The 26,583-nt window shown below is 41.2% G+C and overlaps 1 protein-coding gene across 2 annotated transcripts in view; it reads left to right on the top strand.

The window, feature by feature from the left end:
* LOC148029833 (uncharacterized) overlaps window positions 1–12,647 on the top strand; it is a 31,262-nt gene extending 18,615 nt beyond the window's left edge. Inside the window, exon 2 of one of the 2 annotated variants that reach the window (XM_087686142.1) lies at window positions 11,846–12,647. In XM_087686142.1, coding sequence (XP_087542268.1) covers window positions 11,846–12,338 — 493 coding nt within the window. In that variant the 3' untranslated portion in view covers window positions 12,339–12,647. The remainder of the gene's footprint in view (window positions 1–11,845) is intronic. The other variant, XM_087686141.1, reaches the window with a different exon arrangement.
* The last annotated feature ends 13,936 nt before the right edge of the window (window positions 12,648–26,583 follow it).

Raw genomic sequence — 26,583 nt, 5'->3', positions numbered from 1 at the left:
AAAATCAATATGATGAGAAATTTTTCCTACAAATATGCAGGAGTATTGACAAAGGACAGTTTCATTTTATGGACAATGGAGAGTTTCAGACAGTTTCAACCAATGGATAGTTACAAAAAGATAGGCAGCAGTATGGACAGTCTTTTCCAACACTTTCAACATAACAAAATTGATATTATGTAAAATCGATGTGATGAGAAATTTTTCCTACAATATGCAGCACTATGGACAAAGGACAGTTTCATTTTATGGACAATGGACAGTTTCAAACATGTTATGGACAATGGACAGTTTCAAAAATATAGGCAGCACTATGGACAATCTTTTCCAACACTTTCAACATAACAAAATCGATATTATGTAAAATCGATATGATGAGAAATTTTGCATGCAAAATCGATATTATGCAACAGTTCCATTTTATGGACAATGGACAGTTTCATCCTTTTTTATCACATTCCTCCCCAAACATTTTTGTCCTACGTATGGGCAATTTTATCCAAAGCTCATCACAGAAAGAGCCTCTATTTATGTTTGTGCATCTTCTATTTCCTACGAGAGAGAGAGAGAGAGAGAGAGAGAGAGAGAGAGAGAGAGAGAGAGAGAGAGAGAGAGAGAGAGAGCATACCTGTGATAAGACCACCTGTGAAGCCTACGATTCACAGCTCTGATAAAGACCTCCGTTGAAGCCTGTAATCACCCGTGAAGCTTGCAAATCACCTGCAACCAATTGGCCATGATTAAACATACAACTGGTTTCTGGAACAGAGAGAGAGATGGTTGGATGCATGATCATCAAAGATGCCTTCCCACCTTCAGGATGTGTATAGATTTGTGCGAAGAGAGGGATGATGAATCCAGAAGAACACAGAGAGACGAACACACATGCATGGCAACCCCTGGCATGACATTTATACATGTGGAGAAACGGGCAACATAGGGAAGCATCCTGTGTAGCAACGGCTCCCTGTGTAGCAACGGGCACAGAGGGAAGCATCTTGCCTGGAGCCCACTCACCTGGAGCAGAAAAGAGAGAGAGAGCCCGTCGCCTATCCGGCGGTCAGAGATGCTTCGCAGGATGTGGAGAAACGGGCAACAGAAGAGGGAAGCATCCTGTGTGTAGCAACGGCTCCCTCTGTATCAACGGGCAATAGAGGGAAGCATCCTGCCTGGAGCCCACTCACCTGGAGCAGAAAAGATAGAGAGAGCCCGTCGCCTACCAATCAGGATGCATGGAGCCCCTGCGGACGACACCAGACGGGGGAGCTCCCCCACCCTGTGGAACGCTGAAAGGGGGCGGGGGGAGCATTGAAGACCCCCTTTCAGGGGAGATGGCGGGCGCCCCCAGTGTGTAAGAGGGGGGCGCCCATTTTCGAATTTCCGGCCTTCTTATTGGCCAGTTCTTGCACACTTGGGCGGCTGCCTCTTGGTGTGTAACCACCCTAAGTAACCTATCTGAATCTATGTTACCAAAAAAATGCATGTGACGTCATTCATTCATCTATTTTTATACGGTTGAGAATAAAAAAAATACTTTTAGGGATACTACTGGCATGCTCGTATGCTTGGGTCAGAGAGAGCACAAGAACAAGGGCCATAGCTTAGTTTACGGCTCCTCGTTCAATCCAGAGATCACTTGCCAAGGTATGCGTTTGCGCCCAGGTTGATTGCATAGAGCCTTTTTGGTTCAGTTATTATCTGGATTCTGTTTTCTCCTGTAATTAGCCTTTGCTATTTCGTATGGTGGATTTTTGTGACTCGTGAGATTGAAATCCTACAGACTCTCAATCTTTGAAGCCTGGTATAATGGCAAGAATTACATGCCTGTTTGTCTGCACCATTTGTGTCTACAATCATGTCTCTCGAAGAATATAGCTTGTTTTTGGAAATCTCTATAAATAATGAAGCTTCAAGTTGCAAATGAATCCTCCAATGGATGTCTTGCAAACTGGGTAACTTAAGGGAGGAGAGTTTTGATAGACTTGAAAAGTCCTATCTTAGATAGGCCTTCTATTTTTATAATAGCTTTATTTCCTAATATTTTAGTCTTTTTTGGGTCTAAAGCCAAGCGAAGGGCTTTTTAATCGGCATTCAAAGAATAACACTAGTGCCTGGGTAATGACATTTTCTACACTCACTCTCTAGAAGCCGAAGTCGCTTCCTTGAGTTTTTGTTCTTAGCTAATCTCTAGATAATAATATTGAAAAACTAATGAAGATATCCAAGGAACTTTGGGAATCAACAATCATATGATGAGCCACTATTTGCCTAGTTTCAAAGATGGGACTAGCAATGGCTCTTTTTATTTCAACTACCTACATGAAGCATTCAATTCACATCATACATAATAAGCTTACTTATTATTGGGGGTAGCTATTTATGAACCAAACAAATTGTGAAGTTAGATACATATTATCATGGAAAGTATGACCATAGGCTATTGCTATCAAAGATGTTTAGCTTGTTACGATACCTTCATTCTCAAAAATCCAAAGCCTATGAATAGTGTTGCATCATTAACTTGCCACCATAGATAAAACTGAAAAATACTAAAACAATAAAACAAAAGGAATTAGATCCTCTATGATTGCTAGAGTGGGGTCTATTGCATCCAGAGGGCCCAAGATTAGAATACATCCACATCACCCTAAATCTCAACATGTGAACAATCAACACAAGCACGTTGATAGTCCATGTACATAACCTTTTGCAGGCCCAAAACACTTCAGTATGGTGACTACTTTTTCGATGTTTGTAAGAAATATTCAGTTAAAAAATTTAGTCCTAATTGGCCTACTAATAGCATGTGTAAGATTTTCGTCATTGAGGATAGTGGTAGTTAGTGATAAGAAACATCCTAATCAAGAGGGGTGTTGATCGAGACTATACCTAGGGTTTACCATGAACTGTACTAGGCATGCCATTAGGAATCTTTGCAACACATGTAGGGTTATGGCGACCATTAGGAATCTTTGCAACACATGTAGGGTTTACCAATGAATATTTGAGGTGGGAGCTTCTTGTCTTGGTGTGACCATAGAAGGTCCCCGATTACCTTTTCTATATTCCCCCACGTTTTACAACTGAAGGGCATGAGGGATTCCACATACACTGTCATAGAAGACATCATATTCTTGACAATTGTCATCTTACCTTTTAAGGAGTATGGAATATCTAGCCACTTCTCATCTTGTCCTGAAATTTACTGAAAAATCAGCAGCAGCACTGATTTAATGTAACTCCGATGCCAATGGGAGCCCCTAAATGCCTGACCAGTTCACCATCAGGTTCTTTCTAAGAAAGAAAGAACAACTCAGACTTGGCATGATTGACCTTTGATGCTGACATGTCAGAAAACTTTGCATATATTCCCAACAAATTGGAAACATAATTGTTATCAGCTTCAACAATAGAGGTGTTATCATGTGCAAAAAACTGAACAGAAGTTTGAGAGCCATCAGGTAGGGGTAGTCCCCTAATTGCGCTGTCTTGGATAGCTTTGTTGACTTTACGCAGCAGTGGGTCCGTTATCAAGGTGAACAGCAGGGGTGCCTGAGGGCAGCCTTGCCTGATGGATCTTTGTAATGGAAAGGGAGTGGTAAAATGACAATTGATGTTGGTAGCTGCCGAGCCCTCTTTGAAAAGAGTAGCCACTATATTGATAAAAATAGGACCAAATTTCATTGCTGTAAGAACTGAGAGAATAAAGGCCTAGCTCACCCAATTGTAGGCCTTATCCCAATCCATGTTTATGAGGATGAAATCAGACTGACTACTTACTGAGTGCCCAGTCCATGGAAAAGATCAGGTTCAGTACCGCATCATGGACTCTTGGGAAAGCCAAATTGCTTTGGATGGATGATTGTTTGGAGAATAGATTGCTTACCTGAGATGCCAGGGCTTTAGCTTGTACTTTATAAGAGAAGTTGAGCAAAGTCAATTGGTTCCAATTTGCTGAATTAGTGCAGTCTTGAGACTTAGGGATGAGTTTGATTACCCCTAAGTTCATTACTACAGGCATACTACTGGAGGTTCTTAAGTGATTAAGGCCACAAGATCCGCACCACAGAAGGGCCAGATTTTCTGGAACACCTAAGCAAGAAGCCCGTCAACACCAGGAGACTTACTAGCCTTGAAGCTGAACACTACCTCCTTGACTTCGTCTAGGGAAAATGGTCTGTCCAGTAGCAGAGCCTGCTCGATTGGGATAGGGGATACATCACCCAAGAAAGAGCCTTTATTTGAAATGTGGAACATGTGGAGGCTCATGATCCACTATTGAAGCCAGATGAGCTCTGAAAATTTGAGCAATATAACTTTCTTCATACACCGAATTGCCTACTTGATTATCAACGCATGTAATTGACTCTCTTTGCTTCACTTTTAACTTGGGAAAATAAAACTCATTGGGACCATCTCCCAGAATCTCCCGCTGCCCTCCAAGTTGAACTTTAGCGGCTTGTACTGCTCCTTCATTCAAGTTTTTGATGAAGTGATCAATGTCGTTGAGATAACAGTGCACAATATCATCATTTGGACAGTCTCAGAGGACTGCTAAGATAGCTGTTCTTGCCTGATTAGCTGACTGAGAGACAAACATCCTGTTGGCTGCTTTGTGTCTGCCATGGGCCTTCGTTACTTCAGTGAGGGCTGCTAGGCACTTTAACCATCTGTACTCTGGAGAGAGTGAAGAATCCCTGGCTTCCTCCCAAGCCCTTGAGATCCTTGACAGAAAATACTTGTCCTCAAGAAAAGAGACATTCATCCTGAAAGAAGGGAGGACCTTAGGGCTGCCAGTGAAGAGCATCACTGTAAAAGTGACCAAAATAGGCATGTGGTCCGAAGCTACAATATCCTGAAGTGCTTGATACCTCATCCTGCCCCCAATCCACCATGCTCCTTGAGTGGAGTAGAATCTATCAAGCCTCGATCCCCTCCAAGTAGACCCAATGTGGTGGTTGTGCCAGGTACAACAAAGATCCTCCCCACCATTAGCAATAATAGCCATGCCTTTGAGATGTTAGGCTGAAGAGAACAGCTGCCAATTCTCTCTTTCTTCCATCAACATGGAGCTGGACGCATGTGAGCGATCCCCTTGCCTACACATCATATTCCAGTCCCCTCTGATTACTGCATTCTTGTGCTGGAGGTGTTACTGCAGAAAGGTCCATTGCTTTGATCTAGCTGCAGAGAAATTAGCTGTGTATGCTGGGCGCACTAGAAATTCTTCTTGTGCAATAGACACTGTAACTCCTAAGCTTCTGCCATCATCTGCAGAGAAAATCAGTGAGAGAGTGAATTCATCACGAATTAAAAGCATTGTACCTCCTTTCCCTCTGGCTGCAACATCATAGAAGGTAGTATATCCAGTAACATTGAAGGACTTGCATGCATCTTCATCCAATTTAATTTCTTGCAGAGCAATAATTTCGGGTTTATACCTCCTGATTAATCCAAACATGATCTGCTTCCTACTATTCGAGGCGAAGCCTCCTACATTCCAATAGCAAAATTTCAGTTTGGGGGAGAGAGCAGACCTCTCATCACACCTGAGGCACTTCAGCCGGCAATTCATGGTTCATTGGATCATAGGAATTTGGATCCACAAGAGGAGTTCTTGCCAACTTCTTGAGAGAGGGATTTTTGTTAGGCTTCTTGGCCTTACCGTTGCCATCAACATGTCATGGGTCCAGATTTTCCTTAGTGCCTTGTTTATCAGATTGAGGGAGAGGGTTCTTCCTTTGTTGTGAGCCTTTTGCTCAACCAATGGCAAAGATCCTCCACTCCATTGAAGGCAAAGACTGGTGGCGGGTTCGACATCCACTTCTCTTCTTCTTCCGCTACATCAACACCCTAACTGGCGGCTGCTTCCTCCTGCGTTTGCTGTTTCCCAGCCTGCATTCAGGGCTGCTGTTGCTGTCTCCACTTCCCCTTTGGTGCGTTTACTGCTGGCAGCTCTTCTGCTGCACTTGGCGGAATTCTAGCACCTACTCCCTATTGTTGGTGGCTCAGCTAGTCTGCTGGCAGCTGTTCTCTTCTCAGCTAGTTTGTTGGCGGCTGTTCTCTGCAGTTGGCGGCTTCTTTGCTGCTGGCGGCTCCTCTCTGTTTTGCTGGTGGTTGTTCTTTGCTGCTGGCGGCTGTTCTCTACGACCTGGCGGCTCAGCTAGTCTGTTGGCGGCTATTCTCTACAACTCGATAGCTCCTTCTTCACTGTTGCAGGCCGTGTTTGCAGTTGGCGGCTCTTCCCTACCCTTTTTGGATAACATTGTGCAAGGCACACTGGTACCCATGGCTTATTCCCCAATAGATTGCCCTTCTACTGGGTGCTACTACTAAAGCACGAACGATCATCCCACCAAAGCTTGCCGACTTCTACCTTCGCTCCACACCCCCTCGATGTATATGCGTCTTCCACTAGGCACTCCTTGTGCCACCTCTTCTTTTTGGGCCACAGAGATCGTTCTGCATCGGTATTGGAGTATTATGCTCAAGGCAATAAGTCGCAACCAATGTGCACTAAGTCCTTTCAAGCACACGGAGGCTCTAAGACCTTACGAAGTGATAAGCCCTCTTGGAGACCACCCTGCTGGGTGGAGGTTTCTCCCCACCTACTTTCGGGTACAGTGGCTTCCACACCCCACATCTCCTCGACAGTCCACTCTCCTAAGAGCCTGCGACTGTTCCCCATCCTTGGCTCATCTTGAGCCTCCTCATTCCCCACTCTCTTCCACTCAGGTTTGAGAGGCCATTTTTGGGTGTTTTCTTGTTTCTTTTTCCGAGCCCCAGATGCCTTCTTTGGCATGACCGGCAGCCCTTTCTTCGTCATTAGATGCTTCGCAGTCCGTGAGTCATGAGTGGTTGGATTCCCTCTCTCTCTCAGACTGGGATTTAGAGGCGGATTTTCTTACTTCGAGGGGGCTCCTACTTCTACTCCTTCTGATTTAGAGAGGGAGCCTATGTGCCTTCACACACCACCACCTTTTACTTTCAAGGAGTGGCTCTTCTTTGAGCAGTCATTTCCTCTACTCATACCTAGGATCTAGAGGATCCACCTAGATCGGGGCCCTTGGGTCTTCAACAACGACTTGATAGCTAGGCCTTCGTATTCTTTCTAGCATGGAGTCACGAAGCTAGTGGCTTCTCTCTCGAGGTTGCGTTTCGGGTTCTACAGCTCATGTGTCTTGACTATCTTCAAAGGTTTCTTGTTAAGTGGTATTCTCAGATTACAGGGTGGATCTTCTTCGTTCCTTGGTCAGCATGGAGCGAACTCTCAAGATTGAGTACAGGCATATGCTTATGGTTCTTGGTACCACACAAAGTCCAACATTCCTTCTATGCATTGTATGTTTTCATCATCTTTGTACTAGTGCGCTGGGCAAGTGAACAATTTCTCCACGAGGGACATTGTCCAAGTGGCACCTGTTAGATGAGCATTCTTCAGCATGTAGCATTCCATCTCTACCTCACTTTTCTCTTGTTTCTCTTTTTGGACCTGAGAGGGGGTGTTGAGAGATCCTTCACCTGTAGTTTTGTGTTTTGTGTTTTGCGTTTAGGGTTTCATAGTGGATAGCCCCAAATAGGGGTTGGGTGCCCACAATTGAGCGCTACCCTAGATAGTCGGTGCTCTCCCTCTGGGCGCTAATCTAGATAGTCTCTTGCCTATTTATAGGTTGCCTTTGTCACTCATATTTCACGGCTGATTCATTCAGTCAGTCATCTCTTCTCTCCAGCCTCTCCACTACCCTCACACCCCTTCAGGAGAACATTGCGGTTCGTGGTTCATGGCTGTCCTCATCATCTTCTTTGTGCTACGGCACCCTTGTTCCCTTGTATCACATTTACTTCATGATTTCGATCTTCAACATTCCATTAATCGGTGTTCCTTTTCTTCTCTTCTTAGTGTTTACCGAGTTCACTCCGTGTTTCTCGCCACAAACCCTATTGTCTCGCTGGTACATCGTCTTTTGACATAGATGATTGTGGAGAGGTTGGCGATGGCAGTTGGAGGCCAAACGCAGCCTAGAGGGAGATGCCAGACTGTGGGTGACAGCTGGAAGAAGGCGCCAGGTCACTGCAAGGTTGGAGGGGTTGCCACGTGTGAGTTGACTCATGGTTGCAATCTACAAAAACGAGATGGACTGAATGGAGGGCGGCATACCTATTTAGAGAAAGTTTGGGTCCTCCCAAGTGGGGTTGTGCTTATGGGACACAGACACTCTCTAGGAACACATTTTTGTTTAAAGAAGAAGTTTGATTCATTAATTAAGTACGTTTTGGGACTGTTTAAGTAAAGCTATGCATTTTTAGCTCAACACCCCCTCTTAGGCCCAACAACGGTGCCACGAGAATGAAGGCCAGCCAAGCCTTTTTCTTTATCTTTTACCCCAAGGCGTCCCACCCCAAAGCAGCTAGAGCATCGGACAAAGGACGCACGCCGGGTGTCGAGTGGCCTACTAAGACTATAGAGGTGATGGTTATTTTACCAAGGGAGTCCAAATGATCACCCTAGAGAGTACAGGGTATCGGACAAAGGGGTGCACGTCGGTTGCCCAATGGCCTACCAAGCCCTACAAAGGCGGATGGAATAAACTATGGACTTTTTCTTTTGTTTTTTTTTTTTTTGGGAGGGCTTTGTAGGTGTGAGGACCCCCTCTCAACTTGGATGTAGATGCCGAAGAAGGAAGAGAAGCTGGATCTCGGTCTTCGTGTGATGCAGAGAACCATAAGGAATGGAAGAAGATGATGAAGATGAAGGAGAGGAGAGAGAAAGCAGAGAATGAAGGAAGAAAGTCTGCACTGACTGAGATGAATGCTGAATACACTGAAATGGACAGAGTAGTCCCTGCACGCAGCCCGGAGCGTCAGTGAGGGCACCAGAACAGACTGGAAGCAATGGCAGCACCAATGCCGGAGACGGAGATGACGGAGACAGTGCTGAACTTGCAGAGTACAATGCTGGAATGACTGGGGGGGCTGCTATATATAGCCCCCAGGCCAGTAAACTGGCCGACCTGCCAAATCTGGCCGACCTGGCCAGATTTGGCCGACCAGCCAGATCTGGCCGACTTTGGCCAGATCTGGCCGACCTGCCCAAAAACTGGGCCGACTGCAGAATAACAGCCCAGTATGGGCTGTATGACACCCAAAGGCTGCAGACTGACAAGGACAGCCACTAAATGAACTGACAGAGCTCCTCTGTCTCCTGTCAGACTCTGACAGGAGCTCACAACCAGGAGATGACAGACTGAGCATGATAAAGAGCAGGCTAACATAAAATGCCACACCAGAAAAATACCTAAAATACCTAATAAAAATGCCCAGCCCAGATCAAGCTCAGACTCACACATGAGCTGACAAATACTCTGCTAACAAGGTCATGTGGTGCTGTTTACTGCTGCGGCAGGTCTGCATCTCCTTCCTTTGCTGCTGATATGTTCTTCTCTGTCTGCTTGACCCGTTTCCAGCTTGGGTGATCATTTTCTGCAGATTTTTGGCATGTGTTCTGCCACAAGGACTTATGTTTTTGCTAGCAGCCTGTGTTTTGCTGAGACAACCAGTTTGCAGGCTGTACAACTGCATTTAGTGCTGCCTTTACCTGTGTTTGGATCTTCAGCATCTGTTATAGGGTTTTCATCCTTTGCGGGCTGGGTGACACTGTTTTTCGGCTGTTTCCTATCTTTAGTGGCTGCAATCTCCGAGTTTGATCCTTTTCTGGCTGCATTTGGTCTGTTTTACTCTGTTTGATCTGATTTTCCCTATGTTGAGAGAGGGAGCTAGTACGAGTGCCCACATCAGCAGGTGAATCACTGTTGAGTTTGTACTGTCTGGTCTTGATATGTGCATTTCATTTCCTGAGCATCTCTACTTTGAGTTCTTTGCAGTGTTCTTTTCTTTGCAGTTTTTCTCTCTCGTGTTTTTGCAGTCTACCACAACAGATTCTCATGCATCCATCCCTGCACCCACTTTTGACAAGATGATGTGGGCTGGTGGTATAGGACACTGGCTCTTGGGATAAGTTGCAGGAAATTGAAATATGGCTCAACCTTTGAATGCCTTAGTCAAGCTGATGAAGCGAAATTTGGAACTTCTGAAAAAGAAGTTACTATGACCACATAATTAAGATGACTCTGTGTAGTGGACATGTCACTTGTAGATACTCGGTCAAGTTCTAGAACTAATTTGAGATGGATGCTACCTTGTTTTAACAGGCCGTCAATGAGATTATCCTCATGTATCTCAGCCCTGTCTTGACTCATCCTAGTTGATGTATAATCATGATTAGGAGTCAGGGGGGATGTTGCAACCTTCTATTTTTTACGGTGCAGCAAAGGGATAATTTGTGGATACATAACAGTTTACAATGTATTGTTCTTTGCATACATCGTATGTCAATAAACATGTATGAAAACGTCATGCATTATGATGTCACATATGATGTGTAATACAAAGATGTTTCTTTGCGGGTCCATCATGATGACTCATCTATATCTCACGTAAAAATTGCAACTTACCTTCTTGCTCTCAAAGTAGATGTAGTTTGCTTAGTGTATTGCAATGTGGCACATGTGATATGTCACATAATTTCTCTGAATAATTGTTGGAATGCACATTCAACGTCAGAGTACAAGAGTGAGAGAAGGGTGGAATTATCCACATCCTGAAATATTGGCAGTTTTCAAACAGGAACTGTACTAATGGGTAAACAGTGCCTTATGTTAAGATGCATTCGCACAAGAATGACTATAGAGGTGACTAGAAAACTGAAATGCTAATGAAACTGTTTCCATGCACAGGTTGTTTACATCAAATTGATGAAACATGACAAGCAAATGGGCAGCAAAACATGAAGCATTAAAAATTCTTTTGTGCAAATCTTGACTGATTTGGAAATCACCTATTTATTTAATATTAACTTCCTAAAAGTGCTATGAGCCAGGGTCACAGATTGTCACATTGTAGACTGTGTGAGACTACGAGTATAATATCTCTAGCTGAGTTGCATGCCCAAGTGCAATTCAATTAGGGTGTGCGCCCTGACATGTAGGCAACACAGAGTGGTTTTTTTCCAGTCACTATTGCTGTTTCCTTGCAACCTTTCATGTGTTTTTCTGATTCTATTTGGGCTTTTTTTTACTGACCGAAAATTGTAGCCCAGAGGGTCAGTGTGTTTATGTTTGGCAATGCAGCTTTTTGCTATATGTTGGTCCTAGGTTGGTTGTCTTACACTTCAGGTGAGCTCAAAGCTCCATTATAAGTGGAGGGCTCATTCAATCTGCTTTAGATAGAGACCAAGGTGGAAAAATCCAGCTGTAACATCACCTGAACATTTTAGAACTGGCTACCTCTTGAGCTGGAAACTGCTGATTGACGGCTAATAGGGGTGTGCTTGGCTGAATTGGGGGAAAAAACACTGCTTGCATTGGTGCTAGATTTTGATGAAGACCGTGCATGTATGGGAGGCCATTTATTGACCTATTGGGGCCGCATAGTGCACATTTTATGTCTGTAAACAGCCCATAACCCTCAAAATTTTCGCAGAAGAATGTGTCTGATTATGAAGGTCATTACACACACAACATCACCTTGTTGCTTGTTCTCTTATTGCTACATTTGCATTTCTTTGTCATCATTCTTGTACTTAAGCATTCTGTAACATTTTGCTCTTATTTGCAACTCTTGGTGGCCCAAGTTTGATATAACAGTGCTTAGTATGTTCCTATCTGGCACATCTTATAGTAAAATCATTGAGGCCAATGCTCTTAGGTTGGTGTTTGCTTTCATCTGCCAAGTACCTATGTCACTTCTAGATTATGCAATCAATAAGTTTGGCTTGTTTGTGTTACAGGATTATTGATCATGATAAATTTGGAGGCCCTTTACTCACCTTGTATTCTGAACTAAGAACTGTACATAAAAGTTCGGTTAGGCTCCTTGTTATGGCTCTTGTTTGGTTGATCTCCATAGGCCTTATATGGGGTGTAACAAATGCTCTGATGAAACAGGGAGCAATCTATGCAGACAGACGTAAGAAGATTTTAAACAGTAAAACATCAAGCGAATCATTCTCTTGGTTGCAAGAATGGATAGCTGTATTGTGTTCATGGCAGTATTCGCTTCCTTTGATGATCAACCTATCTGCATCAGCCTTGTTTTTTGTCAAACTAAGTGACAATCCCATCACTTTGGCAGTTCCTGTAACTAACGCTATCACATTCGGTGCCACCGCAGCAGCAGGAGCAGCTTTAGGAGAGAAGATGCATGTCCTGCCAACAGTGTTGGGAATTTTACTTATAGTTGCGGGCGTTTCAGTATGCAGTTTGCCTACAGGTTCCTCTTGAGTAGGATGGTACTTTCATGTCTTGATGTCAAAGTTGTGCCTGCTGCCAAGGGAAGGCCTCAGTATTTGAATTTGGGGTGGTTGAATTTTCCTCAAGTGGACAGTTAGTGCTTGAAAAAGGGATATATGAGAATATTTTCAAAAGTCTAATTGGATGAATATTTAAAACATTCCTTACAGAGTATTGATTCCTCTTCTTTTCTCAAGCGCAGACTCTCTTCTATGTCTGCTCTCTCACATACGTGTGCGCGTGCACACACACAGGTTTATACTCTTCTTATCTTTTATATATACAGGTTTATAGACAGCACGCATATAAATAATTTGCATGCATCCATAAACACAAACTTCATGTGTGTACACAAAATAACTATTGTTATCTAGCAGGCATACAGACACACCTCCTCGTCATTTATGGAGTAAATATATATTTGCTTGGTTAGACAAATTACTAATGATCTGACATGATGCAGCAAATTCTAAGTGTTGTTCGTACGCGCACTGCTAAAAATGTTTTAGGCTGGCGACTCATTGCATGACTTCTCTCAAGTATCTGTAGCAGATAACTACGACTACTTCTGTTGGCCCTTCATTTTCTTCAAGATTTGCTTGTTCAGCCGTTGTTTCTTTTTGCTACGGAAAGTATTAAGAGATAAAACGAAGTGCAAATTGGGCCTACCTCCAAATTCCCGGACTCCACGCTTGTAGCGGATATTCATACATCAGTGACAACGAATTCTCACTCTTTTAGGGCAGTTTTGGCATATATTTACTTTGAGGAGCCAAGAACAAAGCTAGAATTTTTTGATGCACTAGTCACTCTAGTCTTGATGCAAGAGGCTAGGATTAAACGACTTATGATGGAGTTAGAAGCAGTCACAAGCTATGCTGATTTCTAGTATTATACATGTACCATAGAAGGAAGTGCAAGTAGAGTTAGTGGCTACCCCCATGGTGGCACCCAACTTGATGCCATTTCCGTGATTTATCTTCTCAATGGCTATGTTGGTGATGCCACTTCATTCAACTTTGTGGTCTATGATACCTAGTAGGACATAGTGTAGTGATACTAATGTGTCTATCTAGAGGCCATGGGCCCTAAACCATGCATTGAGAACTTATATTTGCAAGTTGCTTCAAAAGTTTTCGTTAGGAAGCCATTGAGAAGACAACGATCACAACTATGGCACTACTTGTACGAAGATGCTCCCTAATCAAACCAGGGGAAAATATAACGCATGTCATTTGTGATGTGGTTTGCTTGCACAAGCACAATGCAAACCTTCTTGCATTACCTTGAGTCATGCACAAGGAGATGCTCCAAAGAGGGATTGATGCCTTACCTACAACTAGATATGTGGACAATATACATGACATATTCGGTCCCTTGGGCTAGATCATTGGAGGATTACTATAAACTGCGCAAACTTGGAGAGAGCAATGTGAGTAATTGAGCATGAATGGATTGAGGATGTATATGATTTGATGTAAGATAGTCTACTTTCACATTATACTTTTTTAAATAACACATTTAGTCTTTTACACATGCCAAATGCAAACACGTAAGTCTAAATTGACCAACAAATATTTTGGCCACATTTAAGAGGCCAAAATTAAGAAGAGACTATCTTGTCCTACCAAAGCTAGAACTCATATTGAAACAACATGCGAAATGTGATTTGAAGCAATATTAACTATTTTCATACTATGATTCATCAAGAAGAGCACATTCTTTACCTTCTAAAACCAAACACACTAGCTTACGACAACTAAGAAATATGTAGACCATAAATAAGACACTATCCTTGTCAATGTCATGAAGAGATTGTCCTAGCTTATCAAGCTAGAACTCGCATTTAAACATTAATATTATATAACTTGAATACAAAACATTATAGTGACGGCTTTCCCTTCGAAATCCATTAGCAAGTTCAACTAGACTAAAATGTGGAATACATCGTGACATCCACCAAATCGAAGTTTCACTTGCAGATATAAACCATTGCCTAAACACACCCACAAAGGAATATATTATGCCATGTAGGGTTTCTTCTTTGATTCTCATAGAGCAAAATCTAGGCATGAGCATATTTGAAACTCACATACATTCACAACACGAGTAATCCTTGTCTTCTTTGATTCTACTATTGCAATCGAAAAAATGTGGGATTCACGATGGATAATTGGGGCCTTGTGGACAATTTCTCCTTGTAGAAGATGATTTTGGTCAATGTACTCATTACTTGCATTGCTCAATTTCTCTCTCCACCCACTAATATGACCATCTTCTCTACTTGTTGGGGGCGTGTTGAAAATAGTTGTTTACATGTTCGACACCCTGTGCTCCATGCCCTCTAAAAGAAATCCTAAGGAAATGAGTTTAGATGTCTCCTTTACAGTGAAACATGTCCCCTTGGTTACCTTTCACACTAATGGTGCTAGTCCATAGAGGGCTCTGAATTTGCTTATTAATCCTACTTGAGTGAACCACACTTGAGGGAAAATCAGAACATTTGCTAACTCTTCTTATTCTTATAGTCTTTGGCTCTTAAAGCATGGTGCAAGTACCCCCTAAACTTTTTTTACCTTTGCCATCAAGATTCTTGGGTCTATGACTATAAGTGTCTAACACAATCCTTCCATGTGCATTTCTCCTCTTTTGCATAATACTTCATTGCTTAGTACTAGTCCACGGGTTGTCTATTATTTGTTGCTCCTCTAGCATAGCTAATGTTGGATCCACCAAACACTTCTTGGATGGCACTCCTACATCCTTTGCCATAAATCTATTATGTATATTTCTGAGGCCTGGTCCACAACTCTCACGTATTTCCATCAAATAAGCTTTATAGTAAGTGCTCTAAATAATTGGCATAGCAAGATCTGTAGGGTAAGCAAAGTAGAAGTTAACTAGTTGAGCATATCGAAGAGCCGCCCTTATAGATGCATGTTTACATTCAGAAAGATTGGTGGTGGGTAGAAGGTAACCTTCATCTCCTTGACTCAACATCCACTTTGCCCAGTGGAACCCTCTCACTTCCCATGAAGAAAGCCAAGTGTCCAATCATTGTAATTTGTTCTCATATGCATGAACCAATCTCCAGAAGCTAATGAGTTTGCCCTTTGTTATCTCAACACATTCTTCACTTGGAGCATCCCTCTATTGATGCGCTCCTTGTGTTTCTCTTGGAAATGTGGTTCGATACATTGTTTTATATGCTTCAACATACTCTTCTCCTAATGACATGAGCATGACCTCTCCTTAAGTGCATCATATTCCTCTTGCCTTTATTGAAAACAATGCACATTGACAACCAATTTTCTTGTAATAAGATGAATTTCTTACCCTAAGTTTAGGAAACTAGCTTACTGTAGGTTGGGGTATAAAAGGCAGGAGGATGCCAATGTAACACATCTTTTAATCATTTGTTAATTTCCTCCATTTCTTGGAGCTTGAGGTTTTGTACATTCCCTACCAACATTAAGGGTGAAGACTCAATGCCCACCATTGTAAGAGGTGGATTTCTTTTGCAGTAGCCTTAGCACGATTCTCGTTGTTCCTTGATACAATCTAGCTATGGCTTCATTGTGTTGTAGTTTAATACAAGTTTCAGTTATGGTATGGCTATGACAAATTGATTCATATATTGTTCCTTGATTTTCTTGGCATTTTCAATTCAAGATAGGCTAAGTTCATTCAATGGTATCAAAGTATGGTTTTTTGGTCCATTGGCAATGTCGTTTTCAAGCAAGCTTAGATCCGATTACTAGCACCATACAAGGTAACTAGAGTTTAAGTTTTGGTTGTAAGACTTGGTATAGTTCAAATAGTGACTAGTTAGACTAGTTAGGGTTCTTTGTAACAAGGCTTGACTATTTTTGGAGGTTCTTGGAGAAGATGTGAAGAAGAAATAGGATGATCTTAGACATTTTAGTAGTTCGTGGCCAAGAAGAGGCCTATTTTGGAGGTTCTTGGCCTAATTGGGGTTAATGGAGTTTAGGAAAAGCCTAAATAAGGTTACTTTTTGTTAAGCAAGAGTTTATTTCTTTTCTCTCAGCTTACATCAAGCTTCCATGGCTTGATTAACCTCTCATGATTTGATCACCTTCTTCTGAGTGCATAACATCATTACTTTCATTTCCAGGAGCAAGTTGAGCACCATTTTATCCATCATTTGGAGCAACAAGCCACGTGGGATGAGTAGGATTGATCAGCATGAAATACATCGAAAAATGTAGGTTGATATCTGGCAGTCTTCTCTAGCATCAATCACTTCTATGAGGCATCAAGCATGGCAAATGACAATGCTTGAAGAGTCTTCTACAAGTTGATGGCATTTCTCCATGGATTGAGGTCAATTATGGTGATTCTTTCTCTCTTTCTTCCTAAAATCTTAGAACAATAGTAAGATTTTGTAAATATCTTGAAGAGTTATTGGGGCTTTAATTCCTCTGAGCTTGAGGAATCCTTCTCTTACTTCATTCTTTAGACATTGAACCATTTCTCACTCTTGAAGCTTTTTCCAAACCCTACCTATGGAGTGTATGGACAACAAGCAATATTTTGCTTAAATCTTTAAATTCTCATGGGCCTTTTACTCAATCTCTTCTTGAATACTACTCTAAATCTTCAACATGCATTGAGGATGCAAGATTAAAGAATTTGGGCAAGATTTGGTATATTTTTGCCTCTCCAATTTGGGAGAAACAAGGCAGCCATGACTTCTTCAAATCTTTGATCAATGTAGGTTCAAATCATGGGGATTATGAAGCATTCTACTCTAGGGAACCAAGAACAAGGCCACACACATCATGAAGATTTGACCGACATTGAAGCAACCTATCAAGATTCATAGCATTTTCTTCTTCTTGAATGCTTGGATATATATGAATGTCTAAAGTCTCTCGAGTTCTTGATTTTAACCAAGGATTAAATTATTTTCGTGGAGTATGGATTACTCTTTATCTATTATTGAAGGCATTGGTTCAAGATTGGCATTCTTGTAGCTATTTGAAGACTTCACATGGATTCTTTATCAATGAAGGCCTTATATGGATTTCCCATCAACTTCTATGATGAAGTTTGATCAATCATAGCATTCATCATCATAATCAAGCATTGAACAAGGTACATCATCCACTCTTTTCTAACCTCTCCATTTCCATTTGTTGAAGTATAGCCAATTGTTGAAGGAGAAGTTGAATTGGACACATCTTCATTGCTTGATTGAAATTCTTAGCATTAGTGACTGAAATTTAATGCCCATCCATTACAGATTGAATTTCCATCATTGTATGATTGATAATTTAGCCCATTAGCTTGCTTTTCATCATTGATACTTCTCATGATTGATACATGTATGCAAGTACATCGTAAACTGAAAATTTCAGTGAATTCTTGCCTATGTGATTAGCTAACCTTTGAATTTTGATCTCTTTTTGATCATATACATTGAAATACCCAAGACATTGTAAAATGTAAGTTTAGTAATTCAGTGAATTATTGATTACTAAAGGCAAACCTTTCTCATCCCTCTTTGATTCATTTAGCTTTTAAATTTTTGCATATTATAGATGCCCAAAGCTTTACTTTAGCCATGCATATCATCCTTGTTTTCTATAATACTAGCATTGCCATGTATATATACTGATGACTGATGACAAAGGTCAAAGGTAGACAAGATAGCAACACCAAAGAGAGGTGACCCTTCCTTGCTATTTAGGTTTTCATAGGGATGCACAACCTAGCTGGAATGAACTTTGCACGCCTTCTAGAGTTTCAAAGTCCATTTAAGTGCCTTGTCCGCCATTTCATTTCTCACCATAGGTGGTGGATCATGGAAGACCACTTGGAAAAGAGCGGAAAAGACTTGAACCTCATTGGGGATCATTAGTACTAAAATAGGGTAAAACATGGCAATGAGAGCACTAAAGAATTGTAGGGATTTACAGGTTTATAGGTCAAATATGTGTGGTTGGATGGTATTTGTAGAGTGCACATGATGTGTTTCAGTAGCCACAAGTGTATGATGAAGACCCATGGTCATATTTGGCAAAATAGGGCCAAACAGGGCAATTACATGCGCACACATGTTGTTGTCTCATTCTAGACAGTCACGAAGAAATTATTGGAGAAATAGATGTATTGATTATAATGAAGGTTCCTTGTGCTCCATTTGAAGAGGACAAAGTTAGCTTTGATCCTAGCTAAAAATTTTGGCAAATGGAGTTGTGGATTATAAGATACATGCATTTTATTGATAGGTGGTCACTGTAGACACCTAGATATGGTTTACTGTTTTGATTTGAAACTATCTCTAACCTAATTGCAACTTGGTATTTCAGTAAAATTTCCTTACCCTCACATAATAAAAAATTTTTAGAGTCAAGAATCACGTGTTAGAGGAGTAAAACTCAAAATGTCACCCATTTATTAACATGCAGTCCTTTTCTATTGCAAATATTTCCAATGGCTAGAATCAAGAAGAAGGAACAAGTGCTTAAGAACATGAATGGAGACTTGGTTGATTATCATGATGAGATTAACTCATCCTTGAGGGCAACAAATCAAGGGAAAAATGTTATGGGCAATAGAAACACTAATGATGAGTCACATTGGTTAAGAAATGATCAAGATGTGGAACTTATGGCTGAAGCAAATGTATCTTATTATTCAAGTGAGTACCAATAACTCTCACAAAGAATTGATAGCATGATGAAGGCATCATTCAATTGAATCATACAATAGAAGACTAGTTTGATCAAATGATCACCCATTTTGAGAAGTTTGGACAACACAACCATTCATTGGATGCAAAGTGTGATGAAATGATTACCATTCTCAAAACAACTTGGGCAGTAGATGGCAAAATCATCAACCTTTCAATGAAAATGGTTCACCACTTCCAAATGATGATGTGAAGTCAAAGGTAGTCAATCAGTTTGTATATTCAGCTTATGAACATGGTGGCCCTTTGAGAGTGAAAGAAACAAATCAATACCCTTGCAATTCATGGAATAGGGTAAGAATCTTAGACAACAAGATAATTTTCAGCATGTTGATAGAGATGATAACATTCATGGATGCGATTTCTTGTACAAACAATGTTATCCACAAAATACTCAAGTGCTTAATGTAGGAAATGGACAAGATCAACATATTCATGAGGAACCAAGAAGAGAGGACATATTTTAGCATGAAGAAGATCTTGATGACATGATGCCACATATTCAACCCAACCAAAATCCTCAGCCATATGGAACTAATATACTTGATCATTATTCTTTTGGCAACAAGAAAAATGGATAACATTTCTTTGATAATAACCATAGCTAGCAAACATTTGGCAATTTTTCTCATAAACAAACAATCAATTGGTCTATCCAACAACAATGGACAAAATTAGCATGCCTCAGTTCAAAGGAGATAACCCCTTACCAATAGAATTAGAAGAATGGATGAACAAATTAGAAATTTATTTTATTCTCTATCCATGCAATGATGAGGCAAATCTATATTATGCAAGCTTACACCTAGAGGGTTATGCACACACATGGTGGAGATATGAGAAAAATTGGGCAAAAATTTAAGACTTGGGGAGACTTTAAACTATCAATGACTCAAGTTTTTGTATCTCCAATGGGAAAAGAGAGACTAGAAAGGGGATGATATGATCTTAGACAAAGAGACTCTATAGTGAGAGAGTATTTGAGCTAGTTTTTAAATCTTTCCATGTGTGTCGATTCAACAAAATTGAGCAAGTATATTTTTGGTCTTGCTCCAAACTTTTTAGTAGAGGTTGGGATAACAAAACTTACAAATGTATTTGCCGCCATACAATATGCTAAAATAGTTAGAAATATAGAAGAGAATTAAGCTCTTTTTAGCTCAAAACAGAAGTTACTTATAATTCAAATCAGCCTATGAGAATTAAATAGTAGGTCAACCAACAAAGAGAGGGTTATAGATAGGAGAATAAGGCTCCAAATACTTTCAACAAGATTTCTACTGATCCTGTGGCATATATTTCTAAACAAGGCAACAGTTGGGAAAAGCCCTTTTATGTATTTTTGGATGCTTCTCTGACATAGATATTGGAATTGTGTTGATGCAACAAGATGAAAATGGATGGTCTCGACCCATGTCATCCTATGCCAGGAGATAGCATGAGATTGTCCAATGCAGAGAAAAACTACTTTGTCACTAAAAGAGAATGTCTATGCACGATCTACTCCACTAAAAAGTTTTGGCAGTATTTGTTGGGGCACGCATTTACTTTTCATGCGGATCATTCTGCCTTGGTCTATTTGGTTAAACAACAAAATGTTACAGGGAGACTAGCATGTTGGATTTTGTTGCTACAGGAATTTGAGTACACAGTGGTGCATTGCCCTATATTTAGCATGTCATTGTAGACTTTTTGTGATGCCTTGATTCCAACGAACCATGAATAGGTATTGATGACAAATGCTCAGATGCACAACTCTGTGTTGCAAGCAATAGATGACATAGACCTTGAGCTACCAAACCCTCTGCGGTCTCAGTATGAAAAAATGATGACTTTCCTAGAAACAGGTGCACCCTCACCCCATTCCCAAAAGGACCACTGAAAATGATTGGCTCTCCAGAGCTAGTGTTTTGAGGTTATCATGGGCCCAACTATACTACCACACTCTCTTTGGAGTGCTACAAAGTGTGATCCTCCCGATGGAGCAGCCTATTGGCCTAGAAGAAGCACACCAAGGATTTTTCATTGCTCACTTTACTTTTGAGGTCACAATCCAAAAAATCCAGCAAGGTGGACTATGGTGTCCAACGATGCAAGGAGGTGTTCGCAAGTGGATCTAGCACGGTGATTCCTACCAATGAATGGGCCAGAGCCTAGAGCTAGAGATCACTTACCACTCCAACCAATCTTGCCCCTAGAACCTTTCCATAAGTGGGTATTGGACTTTGTTGGACCCATCTCTCTAGTTGTTGCCTACACTCATAACAAGTACATACTAATGGAAACAAACTACTTCATTAAATGGATAAAAGCCTAGGCTCTATTGGACAACACCACCAAGTCAGTAGCCAAATGCTTATTCCGAGATATCTTCACCAAGTATGGCACACTGATTGAATCGGTTAGCATGACTGAGCTACAGACTTTGTAAATAAGTTCATCAAAGAGCTCATATCATTCTTTCTAATTGTCCATAAAAAGTCATTTCCATACTATCCATAACCAATGGTTTAGTAGAATCCACCAACAAAGTTTTGTGTAAGATCCTAATCAAATTAGTAGATCATTACCGGAAAGATTGGGATATAAGCTTCCTGCTGCCATTGGGATTTTCGGACATCTCTCAAGGTCACAATTGACATGAATCCCTACAAGCTAGCCTTTGGATTGGAAGCCATCACACCACTAGAATTGTAGTCCCTAGTATTCAACTAGTGACACGAGATCAATTGATTTTGGAGGAATCCCTCTCATTACAAATGGAAGCCATCACTTAGCTCAAAGAAGATTAAATAACAACACCTACATCTTATCTAAAGTCCAAGCATGATAGGAACACCAAGCTGACTAACTATCTAAGAAGACATTGTCCTCTTTGCGCACTTTGTGCACCCTTCAATGCATGTATGGCCATGGCAAACTTCTAGCTTTGCACTAAGGAAGTATACCCCCTTATTACAATCGATCCACTCTCTAAAAGCCCCTCTGCTTCCACCCATGACATAATGAAGGTAGCCATTGATACTCAATTCCAAGCTCAACTAATCAAATCCAAAGCCCTCTCACTCAAGCAATGGCACCACATTCATGCCCTCCTTAGTGCTGAGACCATGCACACATAGGAGATGGACAACGTGCAAGCTTGCCTTTCTTGAGTGTCCTTCACCTTTCTCAAGTGGGACCAGCTCCAATAATAGATTGGACTTGGTGCAATCTACCTAGAGAAGCTCATGGCCGATATTTTCTTACACAACACTCTCTGTAACCACCCTTGTGGGCCCACATGGACCTTTGGCTCCAATAGCACCACCTCTAGTAGTACAACCCTCTCCCTCCATTACAACCACCACAGCCAACAAATCTAGTAACACTCTAACTTGCACCCAATTTTTTGCATCTGATTGAAAAGATTCAACATTTGTCTTTGGGGATCCAAGTTATACTCAACTTGGTGAGTATACCCTTTAAATTCATACTCAATTTGATATTTTTGCTTGACCATTGCATGGGGGTAATAGGTAGTATCCTTTTGGTGCTTTATTTAGAAATAGTATATTAGTGCTTTCATGATTAATAATGCAAAGTATTGCATCAAGTATGACAAGACTGCTAAACACATAGAGTCATAGTTCAGAGATAGGGCATACAAGAAGCTTATTATTGCAAACCCTACAAATGGAGAGGGATTCTTCCTATTGATGTTCTCATATAATTGGACAAAGAATAAGTGTAGTGCCAATTATGAAGAAAAAACTTTATATTCTTGCATCATGGAAGGTACATTGTTTGGTCATTCATGACTATTAGTTCCATAGTAGTAGCCTTAGGAGTTGCATGTAAATCTGCTACTTTTGCTAAGGAGAGAGATACAATGATCAATGTATTTGCTAGATTCAAGGATCTTAGTCGATATTCCTAGAGAACAATGATGATGTTGCTTTTCATGCCTTACATCATATTTAGAGTAATGTAGTTTTGCAAACTCTATTCATGACAAGTGATGAATATGGGTTATTGCCCCCATATGCAATCACCTTTATCACAATTTACCATTATATCTTATGGTGTCTCTTTTGTTGTGTCTTTGACAATAAAGCATAAAACAAAAATATGGTATCTCTATTAATGACGAGTGATGAATATGAGTTATTGCCCTCATATACAATCACTTTTATCACCATTTACAATTATATATTATGGTATCTCTATTGTTGTGTCTTTGGCAATAAAGCATAAAACAAAAGTATGATAATTTTGTGTGAAAGATATTACCTTATTGTAGTGGGTCTGACTACTTTATGTTTAAAAGCCTTGGATGGTTTACAATGGATATAAAAGCTTGACTTTTTTATTTCATGGCTCAAAATCTCACCTAGGCAAGCACTGGAAAAACAAATTCATTAGAAAATGCATAAGGTGTGCCCTCAATTCTATCATCCATTCAACTATTACCTCATTTTTTCCTTGCAACATCATCTGAGTGCAACAAAGAAGACTATATGTGTGGAGAAGAAAAACTAATGAAAAATGAGAAGCAACACCTCTTATTTATAGTCTTTTGGAGCCATTTATCAATGGAAGATTCTGAAAACGTACCTTATAGGTACCTTGGTCACTTTTCTTCGATTGTGGGTTGATTTCTAAGGTTTGTGGCCTCGTAATGGACTAAGATTAAGTATGAATTATTATTGTGATATCTTATTTATTATACATGTGGAATAGTATGATTTGTTGGTGCCTAGAATTTTCTCATATAATTTATTTGGTTGAAAACTAGGGATAGCCCAAGTCTTGGTTGCATTGTTATTTTTAATTTTAGTTGTAAAATGAATATATTTTGATATTTTTATTTGAAGTAATATTTTGAGTAGAAAACCCTAGGGTTTCTACTACTTGAGATTTAAATGTGATATTAAAATTATAGTTATTGATCATCTAAGAAGGTTTATATAACCTATCACTTTCTATCTCACTGCTTTTTTTATTTTAAAAAAACTAATGTCAAAGTATTCTTAAGTGAACTCTAACTTAATAAGGTATTAGACTATTATTAAACAACACTATAAAATACTTGACCCTCTACTAGGCCAAGTGTAGTGATCTTTGCTAGTCAACTTCCAATCCAAAGTGATGCCATTTGGGCCCCTTAAAGAACTTGCACTTAGCCACTTATAGGGTCCTCAATTCTACCATTTGAAATAGCATGGCATTTTAGTATTTATAGATTTCCATGAGGCTTACAACATCTTTGAGTTCACATGTTTTACTAAGGGATTGAATGCAACATCATGCTAGCCTTTTCACTTCTTAATCTTTGGCCATTGTCTCAAGTGGCTTTTGTTTCTTTCTTCAACTTGACTACCAATAATTGTAACATTTTATGATAATTCTTCTTGATATCCACAATTACAAAGTACAAGACAACCCTATCCACCAAGCCTAGAAACCATTTTCTAAAATCAAAGTCCTAGCATCACATACTAACCATCTTCACATCAAGAATTTAACTAAGATGGAAAAGACTTAGAAAATCATGAGTTACCTTGCTTAATGAGGGATTGGTTGATGCATTGTGGCTCATAAGGGTGGTATCTCTATGTCTCTTGGTATCCTTACACATAAGCTTCTTGTCTAACCATGTTAGCCTCTGGTATGGGTCCAAATGATGATGGAATGTTAAACCCAACACGAAGAAAGCAAAAGAAAGCGGGAAAGACGCAGGGCAAAGGCGGAAAAAAAAGGTAGCCCGACTGAAGTAAGAATAGGAGAAAAGGCCAAAAGTGCAAGGGCAACCTTAAAGGTCCAAGGCAAATACAAAAGGGGAAAGGCGCATTTTAAAATATAAAGGCGCACCCTGAAATCTCGTAAAAGAGCGCCGGGCTCTCACCCGTGCAATTTGTAAATGTAGACGGGTGGTGGAAAGGAATCTAAGAAGATAGAGGGACAATGGGAAAAAGGGCCTAGGCTAATGGCCGGCCATGTAAAAAAGGGGGACGACCGTCCATGGAAATTAAGGGCATGTATATAAAGTTAAAAGGTAAATGAGAAGAGCATCCTCGTGTGTGGCAGACAACGCCTTCTTCTTCTCCTCCTGTTTCTCACCTTCGTGCCTCCTTGCTTGTGCTTGTGAGAGGGACTGAGAGCGTGAGAGTGCGTGAGGGAGTGATCGTGGGAGGGCAAGGGATCTTGGAGAAGAAGCTCTCCATTCTCCCTCTTCATCTTCTCCTCCCCTCTTCTCTCCTCTGGTCTTGAACGTGGCTATGGAGGATGAAGCTCATGGGAGAGGGATTGAGGTTGCTTGAGCTTGCCTCAAGGATCGTGGAGCTGCAGGGGTGCAAGAAAGAGGAAGGTACTCGATCGAGCATCAAGGTAAGCTCACTACACCCACAAGGTAGGCGTTGCGCGACGGCTATGTGAGAGGTAGCCATGGCTGCTCAGTTCGAAACACTTGAGTAATAAGTGGTCTGTAGGTCTCAGGGTAGAGCTCGAAGAGCTCCCACATTTTGGTTCCGTTGCCGGGACAAACGGATTCAAGCTTTGAGCGCCGCGCGCATCAGATCGAGCATGGAAGTAGGGTTTGCAGCCTGAACCAGTGCTCGAGATAACTAGGAGACTTAGGAGGTTTTAATCTAAGGAACAGGTAAGTATTTGGGTTTGTTGGAAGCATTAGATTAGGACTACTATTCTGCATTTCTGTTTTTCATATTGGCTGCACTAGATGGAGGTTAGATTAGGGTAAAACCAGATAAAACAAAGGTTCTGGCTGCTGCTGGAAATAGGAAAACAGGGGACCAGACTCAAGCTTCTGGGTGAACCAGGGACAGGGAACTGGCTGTAAGGTTTTGCAGTGTTGGGAAAGAACCTTAAGAGGCCTGGGAGGCCAAGACAGACCTCATTTTCTTAGTTGGCTTTGTTGTGAGAGAGAGAGAGAGAGCTTCTGGTTCACAGGACGAGGAAATGCAACCCCGATTCCAGGCGCATTCGATTCGTGCTACTTCAGGTGAGTCCAGTGAGTTCCAGTAGCGCTCTGATCGGTTATGGGATGTTTTGTGATGATTGAGTGCAGTAGACAGTGAGGAGGATTCAAACGCGCCGGAATCACGCCCGCCGCCGACGCAGTCGGACCAACTCGCAGTGATCCGATTCCCAGAATCGGACCACCCGAGTTCTGGAGTCGGACCGTCCGACTGAGAGTGAGTTGGACCAGTCTAGTCTGATTGCTAGGATCAGACCATCCCGATCGGACATGCCATGTGGCACTCGGACTGCCCCTTATAATCGGACACTCAACTATCCGATCGGACCATCCTGTCCGATCGAACCACTCGGACCAGCCTGTCCGACCAGACACCTCACCCGATCGAAGGAATCGGACCCACCCCTGTCCGACTCGGACCAGTCCAGAATCGGACCAACCTCGTCCGACTGTTAGAGTCGGACCGTACCGGTCCGATTTCCAGAATTGGACCGTCCGACTCTCAGAGTCAGACCACCCCGGTCCGATTCCCAGAATTGGAC

The sequence above is a fragment of the Lygodium microphyllum genome, chromosome 10 (genome assembly GCF_053477565.2).
Source record: "Lygodium microphyllum isolate KBCC chromosome 10, Lygodium_microphyllum_v1.1.10, whole genome shotgun sequence".
Taxonomy (NCBI): Eukaryota; Viridiplantae; Streptophyta; class Polypodiopsida; order Schizaeales; family Lygodiaceae; genus Lygodium; species Lygodium microphyllum.
The sequence above is the reverse complement of the archived record's forward strand: the minus strand, read 5'-3'. Positions and strand labels throughout refer to the sequence as shown.